Here is a 23,965-nt window from a genome sequence, read left to right as displayed (position 1 = left end):
TACACATTCCTCTCAAGTCCACATGGCACTTTCTCCAGAGCACACCACATACTGGGTCACAAATCAGGTCTCAACCAATACCAAAAGATTGGGATTGTCCCCAGCATGTTTTCAGACCATAATGCTTTGGAACTAGAACTCAATCACAAGAAGAAATGTGGAAGAAACTCTAACAGAGCATCAGTGAGGGAGACAGAACATGAGAGATACCTAACTCTGGGAAACGAACAAGGGGTGGTAGAAAGGGAGGTGGGTGGGAGGTTGGGGTGACTGGGTGACAGGCACTGGGGGTGCACTTGATGGGATGAGCACTGGGTGTTATGCTATATTTTCACAAATTGAACTCCAATAAAAAATATACCAAAAAAAAGAGCATCCTGCTATAGATGAATAGGTCAATCAGGAAATTAGAAAAGAATTAAAAAGATTCATGGAAACTAATGAAGATACAACCGTTTAGTCTTTGGGACACAGCAAAAGCAGTCCTAAGAGGGAAATACACTGCAATACAAGCATCCCTCAAAAAATTGGAAAAAACTCAAATACACAAGTTAACCTCGCACCTAAAGAAACTGGAGAAAGAACAGTAAATAAAACCTACACCCAGAAGAAGAGAGTTAATAAAGATTCGTGCAGAACTCAATGAAATAAAGACCAGAAGAACTGTAGAACAGATCAACAAAACCAGGAGTTGATTCTTTGAAAGAATTAATAAAATACATAAACCATTAGCCAGCCTTATTAAAACCAAAAGAGAAAAGACTCTAATCAATAAAATCATGAATGAAATAGGAGAGATCATACACAATAATGTTGAATACAAACTTTTTTTAAAAAAGATTTCATTTATTTGTTAATGAGAGACACACAGAAATAGACAGTGGCAGGGACACAGGCAGAGGGAGAAGCAGGCTCCATGCAGGGAGCCTGACGTGGGACTCGATCCGGGTCTCCAAGATCTGGCCCTGGGCCAAAGGTGGCATTAAATGGCTGAGCCACCCAGGCTGCCCGTAAACGGTTTTAAAAACATTTTATGAGCAGCTATACACCAATAAGTTAAGCAATCTAGAAGAAATAGACACATTTCCAGAAAACCAAAAATTACCAAAGGTGGAACAGGAAGAAATAGAAAACCTGAACAAGCCAATAACCAGGGAAGAAATTGAAACAGTCATCAAAAACTTCCCAAGACACCAAAGCCAGGGCCAAATGGCTTCCCAGGGGAATTCTATCAAATGTTTAAAGAAGAAACATTACCTAATCTACAAAAGCTGTTCCAAAAGATAGAAAGGGACAAAATACTTCCAAACTCTTTTTTTATGAGGCCAGCATCACCTCAATAAAAAAACTAGACAAAGATCTCACCAAAGAAGAGAATTAAAGACCAATATCCCTGATGAACATAGATGCAAAAATTCTAAACAAGATATTAACCAATAAAAAAAAAAGATATTAACCAATAGAATCCAACAGTACATTTAGAAGATAATTCACCAGGACCAAGTGGGATTTATCCACAGGATGCAAGGCTGGTTCAACACTCGTAAAACATTCAACATGATAGATCACATCAACAAGAGAAAAAACAAGAACCATATGAACCTCTCAATAGATGCAGAGAAAGCATTTGACAAAATACAGCATCCATTCCTGACCAAAACTCTTCAGAGTGTAGGGATAGAGGGAACATTCCTCACCATCTTCAAAGCCATCTACGAAAAGCCCACAGCAAATATCATTCTCAATGGGGAAACACTGGGAGCCTTTACCCTAAGATCAGGAACACGACAGGGATGTCCACTCTCACCACTGCTATTCAACATAGTACTAGAAGTCCCAGCCTCAGCAATCAAGCAACAAAAAGAAATAAAAGGCATTCAAATTGGCAAAGAAGAAGTCAAACTCTCCCTCTTCGCCTATGACATGATACTCTACATAGAAAACCCAAAAGCCTCCACCCCAAGATTGCTAGAACTCATACAGCAATTTGGTAGCGTGGCAGGATACAAAATCAATGCCCAGAAATCACTGGCATTTCTATACACTAACAATAAGACTGAAGAAAGAGAAATAAAGGAATCAATCCCATTTATCATTGCACTCAAAATAAGATACCTATGAATAAACTTAACCAAAGAGGTAATGGATCTATACCTTAAAAATTATACAACACTTTTGAAAGAAATTGAGGAAGACACAAAGAGATGGAAAAATATTCCATGCTCATGGATTGGCAGAATTAATATTGTGAAATTGCTACCCAGGGCAATTTACCCATTTAATGGAATCCCTATCAAAATACCATGGACTTTCTTCAGAGAGTTGGAACAATTCATCTTAAGATTTGTGTGGAATCAGAAAATACCCTGAATAGCCAGGGGAATATTGAAAAAGAAAACCAGAGCCGGGGCATTACCATGCCAGATTTCAGGTTGTACTACAAAGCTGTGATCATCAAGACAGTGTGGTACTGGCACAAGAACAGACACATAGATCAATGGAACAGAATAGAGAACCCAGAAATGGGCCCTCAACTAATATTCGAAAAATCAGGAAGGACTATCCAATGGAAAACGGACAGTCCCTTCAATAAATGGTGCTGGGAAAATTGGACAGCCGCGTGTAGAAAAATGAAACTTGACCATTATCTTACACTATATACAAAGATAAACTCAAAATGGATGAAAGATCTAAATGAGAGACAAGACCCATCAAAATCCTAGAGGAGACCACAAGCAACACCCTTTCTGAACTTGGCCACAGCAACTTCTTGCAAGATACACCTATGAAGGCAAGGGTAACAAAATCAAAATTGAATTATCGGGACTTCATCAAGATCAAAAGCTTCTGCACAGCAATGAAACAGTCAACAAAACTCAAAGAAAACCTACAGAATGGGAGAAGATATTTGCAAATGACCTATCAGATAAAGGGCTAGTATCCAAGATCTATAAAGAACTTAATAAGCTCAACAGCAAAGAAGAAACAATCCATTCATGATATGGGCAAAAGACATGAACAAAAATTTCACAGAGGAAGACATAGACATGGCCAAAAGGCACAGGAGGAATGCTCCACATCACTTGCCATCAGGGAAATACAAATCAAAACCACAATGAGATACCACCTCACACCAGTGAGAATGGGGGAAAATTAACAAGACAGGAAACCACAAATGTTGGAGAGGATGTGGAGAAAGGGGAACACTCTTGCACTGTTGGTGGGAATGTGAACTGGTGCAGCCACCTTGGAAAAATGTGTGGAGGTTCCTCAAAGAGTTAAAAATAGAGTTACCCTATGACCCAGCAATTGCACTACTGGGGATTTACCCCAAAGATACAGATGCAGTGAAATACCGAGACACCTGCACCCCAATGTTTATAGCAGCAATGTCCACAATAGCGAAACTGTGGAAGGAGTCTCAGTATCCATCCAAAGATGAATGAATAAAAAGACGTGATCTATATATACAATGGAATATTACTCAGCCATTAGAAACAACAAATACCCACCATTTGCTTCAAGGAGGAAGGAATTGGAGGGTATTATGATAAGTGAAATAAGTCCATCAGAGAAGGACAAACATTATATGGTCCCATTCATTTGGGGAATATAAATAATAGTGAAAGGGACTAGAAGGGAAGAGAGAAGAAATGAGTAGGAAATATCAGAAAGGGAGACAGAACATGAAGACTTCTAACTCTGGGAAACGAACTAGGGGGTGGTAGAAGGGGAGGAGGGCAGGGGGTGGGGGTGAATGGGTGACAGGCACTGAGGGGGGCACTTGAAGGATGAGTAGGGGGTGTTATTCTGTATGTTGGCAAATTGAACACCAATAAAAAATAAATTTATTATTAAAAAAATAAAAATAATAAAAATAAAAATAAAAGGAATTTAGAGGAAAGGAGAGAAAGTGAGCGGGAAATATCAGAGACAGGTACAGAATATGAGAGACTCCTAACTCTGGGAAACAAACGAGGGTAGTAGAAGGGAAGGTGGGCAGGGGGACAGGGTGACTGGGTGATGGGCACTGAGAGGGGCACTTGATGGGATGAGCACTGGGTGTTATACTATGTTTTGTCAAATTGAACTCAAATAAAAAAACTATACAGGAAAAAAAAAACTGAAACGATAAGAAATAGAAAAATGAATAGTCTGATAACCAGAGAAACAATTGAATAAGTAATCAAAATCTCCCCAGAACATAATATAAAAAATAGTGAAAGGGAATAAAGGGGAAAGGAGAAAAAATGAGTGGGAAATATCAGAAAGGGAGACAGAACATGAGAGACTCCTAAATCTGGGAAATGAACTAGGGGTGGTGGAAGGGGAAGTAGGTGGGGGATGGGGGTGACTGGGTGACGGGCACTGACTGGGGCACTTGATGGGATGAGCACTGGGTGTTATTCTATATGTTGGCAAATTGAACACAAATAAAAAAAAAAAATCTCCCCGGAACAAAAGTCCACAGCCAGGTGGCTCCAAATGTGAAATCTACCAAACATTTAAAGAAGAGTTAAAACCTATTTTCTCAAGCTACTCAAAAGGTAGAAATGGAAGGAAAACTTCCCAACTCATTTTACAATTCTGATTCCAAAATCAGACAAAGGGTTCATTAAAAAAAGAGAACTATACACCAATATCACTGATGAATATTGGACGCAAAAATTCTCAAAAAAATACTAGGAAAATGAATTCAACAATACATTAAAATATGTTCACATGGGGTATATCCTGGTGTGCAAGAGTGATTCAATATTCACACATCAATCACTGTAATATATCACACTAATAAAAGAAAGGATAAGAACCATATGATCCTCTCAATTGATGCAAAAAAAGCAGTTGACAATGTACAGCACCCATTCCTGTTAAAAATCCTCAACAAATTAGGGATAGAGGGGAACATACCTCAACATCAGAAAGGCCACATTATAAATATCATCTTCAATGGGGAAAAATTGAGAGCTTTTCTCTCTGGTCAAGAACAAGACAAGTATTGTCCACTCTCACCACTGTGATTTAACATAGTACTGGAATTCCTAGTCTCAGTAATTAGATAAAAAAAGAAATAAAAGGAATCAAATTGGCAAGGAAGAAGTGACACTTTCACTATTTGCAGACAACGTAATGTTCTATGTAGAAAAACCAAAAGACTTCACCAAAAAAATTGCTAGAACTGATACATAAATTCACTGAAGTCACAGGACACAAAATCAATATACAGATACCTGTTTCAATCCTATACACCAATAATGAAGTAGGAAAAAGAGAAATCAAAAAATTGATCCCATTTACAATTGCACCAAAAACTATAAGGTACTTAATATTAAACCTAACTGAACAGTTAAAGATCTGTACTCTGAAAAGGATAAAATACTTATGAAAGAAACTGAGGAAGACACAAAGAAATGGAAAAACATTCCATGCTCATGGATTGGAAAAACAATTATTACAAATGTGGATACTACCTATCATAATCTATATACTTTATGCAATCCCTATCAAAATGCCACCAGCATTTTTCACAGAGCTGGAGCTAACAATCCTAAAATTTATATGGAACTACAAAAGATCATGACTAGCCAAAGCAATTTTGATAAAGAATAAGAAAGGTGGAAGCATCACAATTCTAGACTTCAGGTTATATTACAAAGTTGTAGTAATGAAGACAGTATGGTGCTGCCACAGAAACAGACACATAGATTAACTGAACAGAATAGAAAACACATAAATGAGCCCACAACTATATGGTCAACTAATCTTAAACAAAGCAGGAAAAAATATCCAATGGAAAAAATCTCTTCAACAAATGGTGTTGAGAAAACTGGACCTCTTTCTTACATGATACACAAAAATACATCAAAAATAGATGAAAGACCTAAATTTGAAAAAGGAACCCATCAAAATCCTGTAGGAAAATGCAGACATAACATCTTTGATGTTGGCCATAGCAGCTTCTTACTGGAAAGGTCTCTGGATGCAAGGGAAACAAGCAAAAATGAATTATTGGGACTTAATCAAGATAAAGCATACTCTCTTAAAAACTATTTTATTTGTTTATTTGACAAAAGAGAAAACAGAAGCAGGTGGAGCAGCAGGCAGAGGGAGAGGGAAAAGCAGACTCCCTACTGTGCAAAGAGCCCAGTGCAGGGCTTAATCCCAGGACCTTGGGACCATGACCTGAGTTGAAGGCGGATGCTTACCTGACTGAGCCTCCTGGGTGCCCCATGATAACATACTTCTGCACAGCAAAGGAAATAATCAACAAAACTAAAAGGCATCCTATGGAATGGGAGAAGATATTTGCAAATGATATATCTGATAAAAGGTTAGTAGAGAATATTATGATAAGGGAAAGAAAAGGCTAAAAGGAGAAATACTATATTATTTCATTCATATGTGGAATTTAAGAAACAAAGCAAATGATAATGGGGGCTAAGAGAGAGGCAAACCATAAAACAGACTCTTAACTATAGAGAACTGAGAGTTGCTGAAGGACAGGTTGGTGGGGAGGTGGGTTAAATGGGCAATGGGTATTAAGGAGGAGACTTGTGATGAGTACTGAGTGTTGTACGTAAATGATAAGTCACTAAATTCTACATTTGAAACTATTATTATAGTGTATATTAACTAACTGGAATTTAAATAGAAACTTGAAAGTACAAGAGAAACACATGTATGCAAAATGAAATAAATTGGCCTATAAAGAAAAAAAAATTAGAACTGAATTATAGTATCCTGATATAGCCACCCTCTGACAGTTTCCTTACTACAAATTCAACCCTTAATATGGTATTCCCAAGACATTCCAAAAGAGAGCTGATTTCAACTTTCCAGCATCTTTTAGGATTCCTTCAATTTGTACTCACTCACCTAGATTGCTTGGATTTAGATTGTCTTCCAGGAATGGGACATCAAGTTGAGGATCCCTGGTTTAACAGGAAGAAGAGGCAGATATCTCTGCTATATAGCCCTACAGTGAGAAACTATTGAAAATTGCTTGTAGTTTCTTAGACAAAAAGTTGCCAATATGTCCGCAGGTTCTATTTTTCTAAGTATCACCTAACAGTAATATACCTTGGTAATAAAACTTCATCAAAATCTTATAGAATAGAGGAGGGGCAAGATGGCGGAAGAGTAGGGTCCCCAAATCACCTGTGCCCACCAAATTACCTAGATAACCTTCAAATCATCCTGAAAATCTACGAATTTGGCCTGAGATTTAAAGAGAGAACAGCTGGAATGCTACACTGAGAAGAGTTTGCGCTTCTAATCAAGGTAGGAAGACGGGGAAAAAGAAATAAAGAAACAAAAGGCATCCAAGGGGGAGGGGGCCCAGGAGGAGCACGGCTAAGGCTGGGGCGAGAGTCCCCAGGAGAGTAAAGCTCCGCCCCAGAGAAGCAGGAGCTGCACCAATCCTCCCGGGTGGAAAGGCACCTGCAGGGAGTTAGAGCAGGACCCCAGGAGGGCGGGGATGCCCTCAGGCTCCCTGGGACACTAACAGACACCTGCGCCCTGGGGAGAGTGCGCCAAGCTCCCCTAAAGGGCTGTAGCACGGGCACACATTGACCTGGGAGCGGTCCGAGGGGCTCGGGCAGCGGCTCCACGGAGAGGCGGCTGCGCAGACGGAGCGCGAATCCAACAGCGCAGGCCCCAGGGCATAGGGCGCCTGGGACACAGCCCAGGATCTGAACTCCCGCCGGGACAGGCAGAGGCCGGGAGGGCCCAGGACAGCAAGGATGCTCCTGCCCCGAGCTGAGCAGATCAGCGGCCCAGCCCCAGAGCATACAGTCCCTGCAGACCAAAAGCTCCATAGTTACTGTGGGAGCTGAATCCAGGGCTCCAAAGCTGGCCGCCACCACTGTGGTTGTTCCTCCTGGGCCCTGACAGGGTAAACCACCCCCACTAAGCTTAGCACCAGGCAGGGGGCAGAGCAGCTCCCCCAAGTGCTAACACTTGAAAATCAGCACAACATGCCCCTCCCCCAGAAGACCAGCTAGACGGACTAGTTCCAGGGGAAGTCAAGGGACTTAAAGTATACAGAATCAGAAGATACTCCCCCGTGGTTTTGTTTTTTTGTTTGTTTGTTTCTTTGGTTTTCTTTTGCTTTTTGATTTCTGTTTGCTTCCCCCACCTTTTTTTCCTTTCTTTCTTTTTCTTTCTCCTTTTCTTCCCTTTTTTTCTTTTTTTCTTCCTTTTTTCTTTTTCTCTTTTCTTTCCTTCTTTCTCTCCTCTCTTTTTCTCCTTTTCCCAATACAACTTGTTTTTGGCCACTCTGCACTGAGCAAAATGACTAGAAGGAAAACCTCAAAAGAAAGAATCAGAAACAGTCCTCTCTCCCACAGAGTTACAAAATCTGGATTACAATTCAATGTCAGAAAGCCAATTCAGAAGCACTATTATACAGCTACTGGTGGCTCTCGAGAAAAGCATAAAGGACCCAAGAGACTTCATGACTGCAGAATTTACAGCTAATCAGGCAGAAATTAAAAATCAATTGAATGAGATGCAATTCAAACTAGAAGTCATAACGACGAGGGTTACCGTGGTGGAAGAACGAGTGAGTGACATAGAAGACAAGTTGATGGCAAAGAGGGAAACTGAGGAAAAAAGAGACAAACGATTAAAAGACCATGAAGACAGATTAAGGGAAATAAACGACAGCATGAGGAAGAAAAACCTACATTTAATTGGGGTTCCCGAGGGCGCCGAAAAGGACAGAGGGCCAGAATATGTATTTTAACAAATCCTAGCTGAAAACTTTCCTAATCTGGGAAGGGAAACAGGCATTCAGTTCCAGGAAATAGAGAGATCCCCTCTAAAGTCAATAAAAACCGTTCAACACCTTGACATTTAATAGTTAAGCTTGCAACTCCAAAGATAAAGAGAAGATCCTTAAAGCAGCATGAGACAAGAAATCCCTGACTTTTGTGGGGAGGAGTATTAGCGTAACAACAGACCTCTCCACAGAGACGGGGCAGGCAAGAAAGGGCTGGCAGGATATATTCAGGGTCCTAAATGAGAAGAACATGCAACCAAGAATACTTTATCCAGCAAGGCTCTCATTCAAAATGGAAGGAGAGATAAAGAGCTTCCAAGACAGGCAAGAACGGAAAGAATATGTGACCTCCAAACCAGCTCTGCAAGAAACTTTAAGGGAGACTCTTAAAATTCCCCTTTAAGAAGAAGTTCAGTGGAAAATCCACAAAAACAAAGACTGAATAGATATCATGATGACACTAAACTCATATCTCTCAATAGTAACTCTGAACATGAACAGGCTTAATGACCCCATCAAAAGGCGCAGGGTTTCAGACTGGATCAAAAAGCAGGACCCATCTATTTGCTGTCTACAAGAGACTCATTTTAGACAGAAGGACACCTACAACCTGAAAATAAAAGGTTGGAGAACCATTTACCATTCAAATGATCCTCAAAAGAAAGCAGGGGTAGCCATTCTTATATCAGATAAACTAAAATTTATCACAAAGACTGTAGCGAGAGATGAAGAGGGACACTATATCATACCTAAAGGATCTATCCAACAAGAGGACTTAACAATCCTCAATATATATGCCCCGAATGTGGGAGCTGCCAAATATTTAAATCAATTAATAAGCAAAGTCAAGACATACTTAGATAATAATACACTTATACTTGGTGACTTCAATCTAGCTCTTTCTACCCTCGATAGGTCTTCTAAGCACAACATCTCCAAAGAAACGAGAGCTTTAAATGATACACTGGACCAGATGGATTTCATAGATATCTACAGAACTTTATATCCAAACTCAACTGAATACACATTCTTCTCAAATGCACATGGAACTTTCTCCAGAATAGACCACATACTGGGTCACAAATCAGGTCTGAACTGATACCAAAAGATTGGGATGGTCCCCTGCATATTCTCAGACCATAATGCCTTGAAATTAGAACTAAATCACAACAAGAAGTTTGGAAGGACCTCAAACACGTGAGGGTTAAGGACCATCCTGCTAAAAGATGAAAGGGTCAACCAGGAAATTAAGGAAGAATTAAAAAGATTCATGGAAACTAATGAGAAGTGAAGATACAACCGTTCAAAATCTTTGGGATGCAGTAAAAGCAGCCCTTAGGGGGAAATACATCACAATACAAGCATACATTCAAAAACTGGAAAGAACTCAAATACAAAAGCTAACCTTACACATAAAGGAGCTAGAGAAAAAGCAGCAAATAGATCCTACACCGAGCAGAAGAAGAGAGTTAATAAAGATTCGAGCAGAACTCAACGAAATCAAGACCAGAACAACTGTGGAACAGATCAACAAAACCAGGAGTTGGTTGAAAGAATTAATAATATAGATAAACCATTAGCCAGCCTTATTAAAAAGAAGAGAGAGAAGACTCAAATTAATAAAATCATGAATGAGAAAGGAGAGATCACTACCAACACCAAGGAAATACACACGATTTTAAAAACATATTATAAACAGCTATACGCCAATAAATTAGGCAATCTAGAAGAAATGGATGCATTCCTGGAAAGCCACAAACTACCAAAAGTGGAACAGGAAGAAATAGAAAACCTGAACAGGCCAATAACCAGGGAGGAAATTGAAGCAGTCATCAAAAACCTCCCAATACACAAAAGTCCAGGGCCCGATGGCTTCCCAGGGGAATTCTATCAAACGTTTAAAGAAGAAACCATAGTTATTCTACTAAGGCTGTTTGGAAAGATAGAAAGAGATGGAGTACTCCAAATTCGTTCTATGAGGCCAGCATCACCTTAATTCCAAAACCAGAAAAAGACCCCACCAAAAAGGAGAATTACAGACCAATATCCCTGATGAACATGGATGCATAAATTCTAAACAAGATACTAGCCAATAAGATCCAACAATACATTAAGAAAATTATTCACCATGACCAAGTAGGATTTATCCCAGGACACAAGGCTGGTGGAATACTCGTAAAACAATCAATGTGATTCATCATATCAGCAAGAGAAAAACCAAGAACCATATGATCCTCTCATTAGATGCAGAGAAAGTATTTGACAAAACACAGCATCCATTCCTGATCAAAACTCTTCAGAGTGTAGGGATACAGGGAACATTCCTCAACATCTTAAAAACCATGTACATAAAGCCCACAGCAAATATCATTCTCAATGGGGAAGCACTCGGAGCCTTTCCCCTAAGATCAGAAACAAGACAGGGATGTCCACTCTCACCACTGCTATTCAACATAGTACTGGAAGTCCTACCCTCGGCAATCAGACAACAAAAAGACATTAAAGGCATTCAAATTGGCAAAGAAGAAGTCAAACTCTCCCTCTTCGCCTATGACATGATACTCTACATAGAAAACCCAAAAGCCTCCACCCCAAGATTGCTAGAACTCATACAGCAATTTGGTAGCGTGGCAGGATACAAAATCAATGCCCAGAAATCAATGGCATTTCTATACACTAACAATGAGACTGAAGAAAGAGAAATTAAGGAGTCAATCCCATTTACAATTGCACCCAAAAGCATAAGATACCCAGGAATAAACCTAACCAAAGAGTTAAAGGATCTATACCCTAAAAACTACAGAGCACTTCTGAAAGAAATTGAGGAAGACACAAAGAGATGGAAAAATATTCCATGCTCATGGATTGGCAGAATTAATATTATGAAAATGTCAATGTTACCCAGGGCAATTTACATGTTTAATGCAATCCCTATCAAAATACCATGGACTTTCTTCAGAGATTAGAGCAAATTATTTTAAGATTTGTGTGGAATCTCTTCAAAAAAAAAAAAAAGATTTGTGTGGATTCAGAAAAGACCTCAAGACCAGGGGAATTTGAAAAAAGAAAACCATACCTGGGGGCATCACAATGCCAGATTTCAGGTTGTACTACAAAGCTGTCCTCATCAAGACAGTGTGGTCCTGGCACAAAAACAGACACATAGATCTATGGAACAGAATAGAGAACCCAGAAGTGGACCCTGAACTTTATGGTCAACTAATATTCGATAAAGGAGGAAAGACTATCCACTGGAAGACAGTCTCTTCAATAAATGGTGCTGGGAAAATTGGACATCCACATGCAGAAGAATGAACTAGACCACTCTCTTGCACCATACACAAAGATAAACTCAAAATGGATGAAAGATCTAAATGAGAGACAAGATTCCATGAAAATCCTAGAGGAGAACACAGGCAACACCCTTTTTGAACTCATCCACAGTAACTTCTTGCAAGACACATCCACCTAGGCAAAAGAAACAAAAGCAAAAATGAACTATTGGTACTTCATCAAGATTAGAAGCTTTTGCACAGCAAAGGATACAGTGAACAAAACTAAAAGACAACCTACAGAATGGGAGAAGATATTTGCAAATGACATGTCAGATAAAGGGCTAGTTTCCAAGATCTATAAAGAACTTATTCAACTCAACACCAAAGAAACAAACAACCCAATCCTGAAATGGGCAAAAGACATGAACAGAAATCTCACAGAGGAAGACAAAGACATGGCTAACACGCACTTGAGAAAATGCTCTGCATCACTTGCCATCAGGGAAATACAAATCAAAATCACAATGAGATACCACGTCACACCAGTGAGAATGGGGAAAATTAACAGGCCATGAAACCACAAATGTTGGAGAGGATGTGCAGAAAAGGGAACCCTCTTACACTGTTGGTGGAAATGTGAAATGATGCAGCCACTCTGTAAAACTGTGTGGAGGTTCCTCAAAGAGTTAAAAATAGACCTGCCCTACGACCCAGCAATTGCACTGTTGGGGATTTACCCCAAAGATTCAGATGCAATGAAACACCGGGACACCTGCACCCCGATGTTTCTAGCAGCAATGTCCACAATAGCCAAACTGTGGAAGGAGCCTCGGTGTCCATCGAAAGATGAATGGATAAAGAAGATGTGGTTTATGTATACAATGGAATATTACTAAGCCATTAGAAACAACAAATATCCACCATTTGCTTCAACGTGGATGGAACTGGAGGGTATTATGCTGAGTGAAGTAAGTCAGTCGGTGAAGGACAAACATTATATGTTCTCATTCATTTGGGGAATATAAATAATAGTGAAAGAGAATATAAGGGAAGGGAGAAGAAATGTGTGGGAAATATCAGAAAGGGAGGCAGAACATAAAGACTCCTAACTCTGGGAAACGAACTAGGGGTGGTGGAAGGGGAGGAGGGCGGGTGGTGGGGGTGAATGGGTGACGGGCACTGTGGGAGGCTCTTGACGGGATGAGCACTGGGTGTTATTCTGTATGTTGGTTAATCGAACACCAATAGAGAATAAATTTATTATAAAAAATTTATAGAATAACTACCATGGATTGAATGTTTCCATCCCAGTGGAATTCATATGTTCAAGCCTAATCCTCAGTGTGATGATGTTTTGTGGCTTGGCTTTTGAGAGGTGATTAGGTCATGAAAATGGAGCTGTCATGAATGGGATTATTTCCCTCATAATAATGAACCCAGAGAATTCCCTTGCCCCTTATGCCATATGAGGACATAGTAAGAGGCCAATCGTTTATGAATTAGGTAAGCAAAAAGGAAGCATCCCTTTACCAGATACCACAATTAGGTAAGCATAAAAGAAGAATCCCTTTATCAGATACCAAATCTGTCAGTACCTTGATCTTGGGCTTCCAGGCTTCCAGAACTGTGAGATTTAAACATTTGTTGTTTAATTCACCCAGTCTATAGTATGTTTGTTTTAGCAGCTCGAATGAACTAAGACATTTTTATGGACTACACTTCCTCAGGCTGCTTTGATTTCCCTCAAATCTCAACTAATTAAAAGAAAGGTGGGGCAAAGTGATGCCCCAAGGATTCTCTGCGAACACCTTTTGCCATACTGTCTAAGGTCAAGTTAGAGAACATCCAGTACAATATAAATAAGTACACAGCTTATGTTAAAGTTGATGGCTAATCTCCAGCCAGCACTACGGCTACTTCTTCTTCAACTACCCTGTGATAATTGTGGACTCTGCAATATGATATTTTACTTGAAATTGAATGTAAAGGAGACCTGGACTAGCAGAGCTTCATTAACTTTCCAACTAAAACATAAAAAGTGTAAGAAAGTTTATGTTCCAAGTAATGCGCAAGTAGCCTTACACTGATTGTGATGTAATCATGGCATAGCTTTCCTGGGAAATAGATATTATTAACCACATTATACAAATAAAGAAACTGTTACACAAAGAATCTGTGGCACTTGCCTGAGGTCACCCAAGTAGAAAGTGGCAGAACCTAGATTTGAATCCAAGTCTACTGGGCTCTAAGTCAATGCCCTTCATTGTTATGTCAGACTGCCTTTCTTTAAAGAGATTACTATTTTTTTAAAGATTGTATTTATTTATTCATGAAAGAAAGAGAGAGAGAGAGAGAGGAAAGAGGCAGATACATAGGCAGAGGGAGAAGCAGGCTCCATGCAGGAAGCCTGATGTGGGGCTCCATCCCAGGACTCTGGGATCACGCCCTGAGCCAAAGGCAGACACTCAACCACTGAGCCACCCAGGCATCCCATAAAGAGATTACTATTCAGAAAAGTTGCTAAGTTGTATTTCTTTTAAGGGGTTCTTTTAAATAAAACAAATTTAATCCCTTTAAAAGTTCTGTCAGGAAAAAATAGAGACTATAAAAAAGCATAGGTTAAATTATTTTTAATGGAGTGGTTGGTTTATGAAAAAAATAAAAATTAAACTGTACGTCCAGACTTCCAGATAATTCTAACACAGTTGAAATCATTAGGCTGTATGATAAAGTAGAAAAAATACACATGATATATTTCTTAGTTGGAATACTGGTTCTGTCATGTACTTACTGGCTATGTGATCCTGGACAAGTTATTGAAATATATATAAAATATCTATATGTCCAGAAGATTATATGAGATCAGGTATATAAAGTGACTGATGATGCCTAGTATGTGAAAGTCCCTCAACAGATGGTAATTGTTATTGTCATTACAGTTATTAAGAACAACACTAAAGGGTTTAAAAAATACAAAAGAGAAGGTGAATTAAAGCTGGTTTGGAAAAAAAAAAGCTGGTTTGGTGGAGAATCTTAATAGTATGATTCAATGTTGCTTTAAGCATGCTTTAGGAAATAACAAACACAGGAAAATGAGTAGATTCTCAGTAATAAATGAATATTAATGATGATACCCTGTTACTGCTTCTCATATTGAAACATGGAGCTATAAACTGGAGTTAAGAGAAATTGGTTCCTTACATTGGTTGAAAATAGCCGAAGGATCTTAAGTCCAGATTAAACTTAAATACTGTGGCTGAAAAATTCAAAGGGTCTAGCCAGTAGCAAAGAAAAATAGCAAACACCCATATCCTGCTATTCAAATTCTCAGAAACATATTTTTCAGAGAAAACTATGGTCTTAGATGTTCTGAGGTGGGCTTGCACCTCACTGTTGAGATTATCTGAAGCATACATAAACAACTGAATATGTGAAATAGTGAAGAAATAATACCTATTTTTTGCACAGGCTTAAAGTTACTTTAAATTTTACTCTGAACAACTCTTCCTATAAATATTTTTAAAACTCGATCAATCAAAAAAAAAAAAACTCGATCAATCTTCCATTTGATGTTTTAACAGGGCATTTATTTTTAGATAAAGCAATTGGCTGAGCTATTGTATTCTCTGACTTCTTTACCATTATCTCTTGGGGAAATGACTGACTTACCTTGCCAAACTACCACTTTGAAGCAAAAAAAAAAAATCTCAAATTACTTCAAAATATGAGTTAAGTGAGCCAAGTCTCATGTTTAACTGGATATCAAGTGCAGCTTTTTATTCCAAAGAAAACTTTTTAAAAACTTATAGAATAAATGTATACATTACCTGGTAATTGTTTTGGTTTTGTGATAACCTCAGCTGGTTTGATGAAGCAAAATGCGATGAAAAATTACTCCGTGATGGATTTGTATTACTGTACATTGTAGTAGCTACTGTATGTAATGAGGTCCGTGGTGTCAAATGGTAGTCTCTGTTTTGATACAGTACATTGTCTGAAAAATCTCTAATATTTACCATTTGGGAATTTGGCATATTTCTTCCTGGTCCAGGCAATGCAGTACTTTGGTTCTCTGCTCCATGGGATCTACCACTTTCATAAAATCTTGAGTAGCTTGGTATCTGTGCTCCCATCAATGCCAACTCTTCCTCTTTGGCATATTCATCATCAGCATCTCCAGTCTCCATTGCAATGGACAAACAAGTTCCTTCTGCTGAACTATGCTTCTGTGGGGCATTTCCTCCTAGAATTCTCTGGGGGTAGTCACTAACAGCCAATGAAAATACTTCGCGGATTTCCAAGTTTTGTGTTCTACAGTAAGGGTCTCTAATAGGTGGCTTTTGTCCACATAAGTTATGTGAAGCTAGACCTGTGTGTTCGGGCTTATATGACCTTTGAATTCCAACTGGTTCAATTTTGCAAGGTCGGTGGCATTCAGATGGCTTTTGAGGTACCATCATCTCAGAGGCTTGCATTGAAGAGCTTCCATAGTTTTTCTTGGTGTGGCTGTATACTGAGTTTCCAGCATTTAGCACACTTGTCTGTCTTGATAAGATAATTGTTTTTTCACCTAAGAGCAGAGAGGCATTTTTACAGTGTGCTACTTGTCTTTGAACAGGAATGTGCAACTGAAACTCAGTATCATTTTTACTGGCTGTTTTCTGAACAGGAATTTTATGTGCTTCTGTAAGTTGTGTATCTGAAAGTTTGGTTGTCACTTGCCTACTTGATGAACTTGCTGGACTGTATGTACCAGTTACAATGACATCATTATTGGCAGATGTCCAAGAAGACTGTTGGCTTGAGGGTCTAGTGATGTTAACTACATTTCTGACTGTAATGTCTGGAGCTGTCAAAGAGGTACCAGCAAGTGTTCCTGTTGTTGCTCCTGATTCAGAATTCTTACTACTCATTTTTCTTCTCTTATTGCCAACCCACGTCTGTAAGGATAAAAAATGACAATATAAAAATGTTCTTAACAAAAACAATAAGAAAAAACACTTCCAATGTGATAAACTGTACTCTCATTTGTCATAGGAGTAAGTCCTATACAAATTTAAAACAAAAAAGATATAATAAAAGAAAAAGTAACTAAAGTATAAGATTAAAAAATAAAAATAAATAAAGTATAAGGTCAGACAAGAGCTTACTCTTAACAAATATCTAGGAACTTTGATAACAGAATTGTATTATTGCTTCTTTCCTCAAAATCCATTCAATTAATCTGTAGCAAGAATCCTAAAAATGTTTATATCCCTTGACCTAGTAAATCCGTTTCTAGGAATTTATCCTAAAAATAATCATAGATATATACAAAGTTTATATGCAATTAAGTTCGTCATATATTTATTTATAATAGTGAAAAATTGGAAGCATACTAAAAGTAGGATGCTTACCAAGATTGGAAAATGCTCAGAGTATTATTAAATAACTATATACTTGTAATCTTCAGGTTTGACAACTTCTGTTCTACAAATATATCATAACTTGGTTAATTTATTTATCGCTAGATACTAATGGGTTATTTTAGAAGTATTCACTATTATAAATGATACTGAAATACATGTCACTGTATGTGCATCTTTGTGCTACTGGTCCATTAGAATGCTATCCTAGAAGGGAAAGTGTTGGGCATTATGATACTTTCAAAGTACCCTCCGATGTATGAGTTCTGGTTTCCCTACACCCTCAACAACATTTTGCGTTATCTTTTTGTAGTCTTTAGTAGCCTAGGATTAAATATAAGGTATATAATCACTGTTTTCATTGGAATTTCTACGGTTACTATATTACTTTAATAAACTGTCTATCCATTAACTTTACTCATTTTTACATTGGAGTATTTATCTTTTTAAATTGATATATAAAACAATTTTTTACTAGAGATAGCAACACTTCATCACAAGTTACAAATACTTCTCCCAGTTTGTCATTAATTTATGGTAGTTATTTCCTTCTTTATAGTTCTCTCTACCTACCAAATTTTATATAGTAAATGTGTATTACTTTTATAAACAGAAAAATCATTATTAATAAAATAATAAAATAGGTTGGCATTTAGGTTTAATTTAAAAATATGTACTTTTATATAAGTAATTTGTTTTAACAATCACAGTGATATTACACTGAATCATAATTATGCAATAAGAAATATGCTCTAAGAAATACATTCCATAATGTGATCAGTAAACTTTGTAACTATTTCAAAATGCGTACCATATTTATAAACTACCAAAACACATTAATCTATTATATTTTTTTTAAAAAATAAAATAAGTGAAAATATTAAATGAACTAAACTACCACAAACATGGTGCAGGGTGTATTTGTTAACTTTTATGTGATGTGTTTTTGAAGACCACAAAAATTACTCAGTTTTTGATGCTTACACCATTAATGTTGCTGTAATTCTACAAATAAAAGCTAACATATATTGAATCCCCATTATGTGTTTATATATATTAGCTTATTTGATTATTCTTCCTAATTGTATAAATGAAAAAAAATGGGGTTCAGAAGTATTAAGTAGCATATAGAAGGATAACGTGTCAGCAGGTGTTGGAGCAAGGATTCAAAATCAATTTTACTTGACCTCAAAGCAAAATCTCCTTCCACTAATGCAAGAAACTCCTGAAATGGTCATCTTTATTGGCCATTTTACTTTTATAATTAGTATTTCTCTAACAAGGAAAATATTCTAGAGATATAGATGCTCTATTTTGCTTCACATGAGGCTGTGGGAATTTTAAACTCATTCTAATTTAGTTTTATTAAACAGCAGAGGTGAGAATTACAAGCAGAGGAACAAAGAAATAAAATGTCAAAGGAGAATGAGGCAGAGTAGAAAAAGTGAAAGGTTTTAAAGTATATACTCGAAATATTTTTGGATAAATATAATTTCAAGGTATGATTTAAAAAGGTGAATTTTACAAATATTCAAAATAAGTTACTCTCTTATGGTTTTTCAAGTATGAAAAACATGCATAGGAAGTATAATGTGTTTGTTCATAATTTTTTAAAATGTACAATCATTACACTCAGAAACTTTCAGTGGGATGGCTTAGTGAATTTGTAAAATTTTAACTCAAGGACTACTAAATCTGGAAGGTAGCTCTGGGCAATATTTCTAAGAAAACAAATAAACGTCCTCTAATATAACTACCTTAATGCAGGAAGTTTAAGAGTGATCTTAGTGAATAGTTTTACATAAAATATTAAATAAGCCATAAATTTGCAATCTAAATATAGAAATATACATATATAGAAATGCTTAGTATATATAGTATATGGTATGCATAATATATATACATATAGACATATATAGAAATATACAGTATATACAATGTGTATATTTCTATATATATGTATATTTCTAAATATAGTAATTTATGTAGTTTTTATTTTTTTAAATAATAAATTTATTTTTTATTGGTGTTCAATTTGCCAACATACAGAATAACACCCAGTGCTCATCCCGTCAAGTGCCCCCCTCAGTGCCCGTCACCCATTCTCCCCCACTCCCCGCCCTCCTCCCCTTCCACCACCCCTAGTTCATTTTCCAGAGTTAAGAGTCTTTATGTTCTATCTCCCTTTCTGATATTTCCTACCCATTTTTAGATATTTATATTACATACTCATCAAAAAGTAAAACGCAGTAGCGTATCACATGCATATGAAGCTCAGCTATCTAACAATTTCATTTGTCTAGAACAGACAATATAGATATCACAAGATACATGTACTTTACTAAAGCACAATCGTCCACCTTAAAACACACTTCCTCTTATTTTATACATTATTTCACCAAATCTGGTATTCTAATCTATAACAAATTAGAAATAACAAAATAAGTAGAGCATTGGTGATAGAGATTGCAATTGGAGGCAACTTGATAGCACCGAAATGGAATGTCCATGATATTTTGCTCATTAAAAAGGGGAAGTAAAAAAAAGGAGAAGTAAGGAAAAACATAAGAGAATTAATGTGAGAAATAATTAGTTTGTTGTTCTTTAGTGAAGGAGAAAATAAATCCATATAGCTAACCATGTTATGAGAGTTATTATTTTATAGCATAGTACAGTAATTCATTTAATAATGCAACTGAGTCAAAAAGTAAAGGTTGAATTCAATATTTTCCACTGAAGTTAAAGTGGGAAAGTGTATACTTAAGAAATATTTTTAAAATTCTGAAAATAAAGAAAATGTATTGCCTGAGCATTCCCAATAACCGAATTAAATTTTATTTAAATCATTCAGTTACACAATCCAAAAATAACGAGTGCCTACAGGATATAAATGATTCTCATTCCAAATGCCTCATTGGTGAGAGAAAAAAAATGGGTCAAACAAAATTGATATGATGAGAATTTGGGGTCTGTAGCTAACAAAGTAAAAAAGAAAGAAAGAAAGAAAGAAAGAAAGAAAGAAAGAAAGAAAGAAAGAAAGAAAGGAAGGAAGGAAGGAAGGAAGGAAGAGAAAGAAAGACAGGCAGACATTAGGTCGCCAGTTAATAAAATCCTCTTTCATTTCTGTCTTTGAAATTCACTGTCTTCGTTGCTTCTTGGCCTTTTGGCTATGATCAAGTGAAATTCACTGTCTCTAAACCTGTTTTCCTTTTTCTATACTTCCTTCTTTGTTTCCCTGTTCCCTTACTCTGTTTTTACATGGTGTTTTAGCCTTTTAAGTTCATTTTACATTACATTGAGATCAGGTCCTTAGTGCCATGGGATTTGAGTTCTGAGGAAAAACACAATAAACACTGTATTAAAAATAATAAAGGTATCTTTCAAGTAGAACATATAGACCTACTAAAATACTGAAGGCAGAAGAGGTTATTGAATGATGTCTATAAACAACTCCCTTCTCAGACAGGAAAACAACCAAAATTGTGTTGGAATTTAGATTAGGAAGACTGAAATTCTGTACAATTTACATTCTTTTAGAACAGAGAGAATGAATCTATTTTACACAATTCCTTAAAACTTAAATAACATCTTCCTTGTAAGCTTACAATCTAGGAGTTTATTCCTTTTATTCCCATTGTTTTAGATTTCATACCATTTGGAGCATAAATTGGAGCATAAATATAAATCTTTGTATTTCAGTATTCTCAGTATTCTCACTATTCAAGTACAATCAAGCAAGTTATTGAGGGGAAATTGCAATAACAAATTGGAAATATAAAAGGTCACATAGTCCACAAAGCAGCTTTCTGAGAAGGCTTTTCACTTTAAAGTAATGATAAAATAAAAGGAAATAAAGAAGAAAAACAGTACTTCAAAAAACTGAGTTTGTAGTTGTAAAATACAATCTCATCAATCTGAAATATTATATATTTAATTTTTCTAAGGAAATTAAACACTTTTCTCTGAGATTTACTAAAGGAAAATAGGGACTTGAATTTACTAAAAGATCAACATTTGACCTAAAACATACTTTCTCTTATTTTATGCACAATTTTACGAAATCTGGTACCAAAAAAAAAAACCCATTAAATACTCAAGGGTTCACAGTAAAAAAGAAAATCGAGTTGTAAATTCAAATAGGGAATTTATAGCTATAAATGGAAGATACTCCTAGTTCTTACATTAATCTGAATATAATGGTTGATTTCAGAAATTTAAAAAAAAAAAACAGATATCCTGTGATATTTCCCCCCTAGAACTGGAGTCATAATTCCCTGTTCAAAGGTGAATATATCTTTTATTTTTTTTAATCTTTTAATTTTTAAGAAACTTTCCAAACAATTCTTCTTATCAAGAGTTTTTTTTTTTTTTTATATTTAGGGTCCTTTGAAAGTTCCTCCAAAAGAAACATAAACCTAAAAACAGATGTCCCTTCTCTTTGACAAATTAGCCTAATGAATGACAAGAATGGGAAAGTCACCAATCTTTGAATCCATAAGTTTTCAAGTGAGAAGTATTTGCATCATGTTCAGACAAACATAAAACATGGTGTTCAGACAGACCTGTGCACTTAATAATACCAGGAACTAGTTCTATTAGATTTATCTCTTGTCTCCTCTCTATCTATCATCTTCCCATTGCCTTTCACAAAAGTTTAGTGGCTCTGATTTTTACAGATGAATACTTATGGTCATAATAAAGGAAAATTTCCTCCCGTGGGATTTCTTGTTCCTTACTCATTAGCTAAACCATTAAAACACATGCATTTTACTTAGAAAAGAGGAGTGGGAATTCATTTTAAAAAGGCCAGGTTTTCCTAAAAAAAATACTGAAAATGTCTGGTTAAAAAAATTCAAATATACCAAGAAAATATGCTAGGTACATAATAGTCTCTTGGTAAATGATGTTTTACTAATATCATTTTGGAGGGTTATATGAAGATCAATCCTGGATTTAAAGAAGGCACAGGATAAGGAACTAATCTTAAAAGTATTCAGTAGTTCAAAGGACTGGAATTTTTTAAAACTATGTTTATGATGTGAAAGTTTTGGTGTTTTCAAGGTATTTACAGAAACACATACTAAATTATTAGCTCCATTTATTATTTTTTAAAGTAGTATTTTTATACCAGGGAAACGAAACTGTTTATAAAGTTAGTGACTTCATACTCTTGATGATTTTTTTCATATTAAACAATTATCACTTATAATAAAAAGCCATAAATTCAAGAATTATGACCTCAATACTTACCCTGACTACACTGAAGTCCAGCTTAGTCTCCTGTGCACACTGTAATATGAGCTGAAAGCAATTTTTACTTTGATTTGTCATTCCATTTTCATAATAACGCTGTAAAATCCTTTGTTGTTCTACAGTAAATACAGAACGTAGATTCATCTAAAAATAAAAGAAAGATACTCTGAGAGTTGGAATAAAAATTGGGTATACGCAGAATTTCATGCTCCCACTTTTTGATACAGTTACAATGCTTCAAAGCTGAAAGGTTTATTTAATTGAACTAAATCCCAGTAGTGGGCAACAATTTGTGTGCTAAAGGGAGACAGGTTCTAACTGAAAATTATATATAATGCAAAAAGTTATTAAATTTGTTCAGAAGAAGTAACAATGTTAAGGACAAAGAGAAAGAGAGAGAGAGAGAGAGAGAGAGAGAGAGGAAAACCCGATCTGGCTAGTGTCACTACACGGGAAATAAAGATTCTTTCACTGAAATAAATATTTTTGGCCAGTAAAGCCAGAGATCGTGGTAGCCATACATTCATGATAGGTTATCAACAGGACACTCACTATTTTTCATCAAACAAGGCATCTGGAATACGTCTTACAGCTAGAAATTGTGGTCTGAAATAAAGGGGTGCTTTTATTTTTCCTTTCTTGGATAAAGGGGTTATTTTTATATATTAAGACAAAAATTATCTTAAAAAGCTTAAAAATAAACAGGAACTATTAGTGACTCAAAATATCTTTGCTTTAGCCAATACTAACCAAAATAATTGTATATAAATCAAAATTCAAAATCATGTGCATTTTCCTAAAAGTAAACCATGTACTTTTAATCACTCAATGGGAGGACCGCCTGGGTGGCTCAGTGGTTGAGCACCTGCCTTCGGCTTAGGTCGTGATTCCAGGGTCCTGGGATTGAGTCCCACATCTTCCTCTGCCTATATCTCTGCCTCTCTTTGTGTGTCTCTCATGAATAAATAAATAAAATATTTTTAAAGTTATTTAAATAAAAAAAAGTTATTTAAATTTACCTCAAAATTTACTAATCTAATACTCCTTGCAATGTGCCACTCACTCAGCATATGACAGCCCATAGGAATAAAATGACCTGTGTACTACACTTAGCTCCACTGCAGACTACTGTGTAAGTCACTTAATTTCTATGAGCCTCTATTTCTTAGTTTGTAAAATACTAGAACACATGACATGTTCTACCTACCAGTCTGGATTTTTACAAATAATTTAGGATATGTGAACTCATT

The 23,965-nt window shown here is 36.4% G+C and overlaps 1 protein-coding gene across 6 annotated transcripts in view; it reads right to left on the bottom strand.

Moving 5' to 3' along the window:
- HDX (highly divergent homeobox) overlaps window positions 1–23,965 on the bottom strand; it is a 306,534-nt gene that overhangs the window by 242,177 nt on the left and 40,392 nt on the right. For all 6 annotated transcript variants that reach the window (XR_013374357.1, XR_013374360.1, XR_013374358.1 and 3 more), the window contains exons 2-3: window positions 22,713–22,859; window positions 15,885–16,997 (exon numbers count right to left, since the gene is read on the bottom strand). Coding sequence is in view for 2 of the 6 variants with exons in the window: in XM_077887326.1 (XP_077743452.1) it covers window positions 15,885–16,997; window positions 22,713–22,859 (1,260 nt within the window). In the remaining 4 variants the exon portion in view is untranslated. The remainder of the gene's footprint in view (window positions 1–15,884; window positions 16,998–22,712; window positions 22,860–23,965) is intronic.

The sequence above is a fragment of the Canis aureus genome, chromosome X (genome assembly GCF_053574225.1).
Source record: "Canis aureus isolate CA01 chromosome X, VMU_Caureus_v.1.0, whole genome shotgun sequence".
Taxonomy (NCBI): Eukaryota; Metazoa; Chordata; class Mammalia; order Carnivora; family Canidae; genus Canis; species Canis aureus.
The sequence above is the reverse complement of the archived record's forward strand: the minus strand, read 5'-3'. Positions and strand labels throughout refer to the sequence as shown.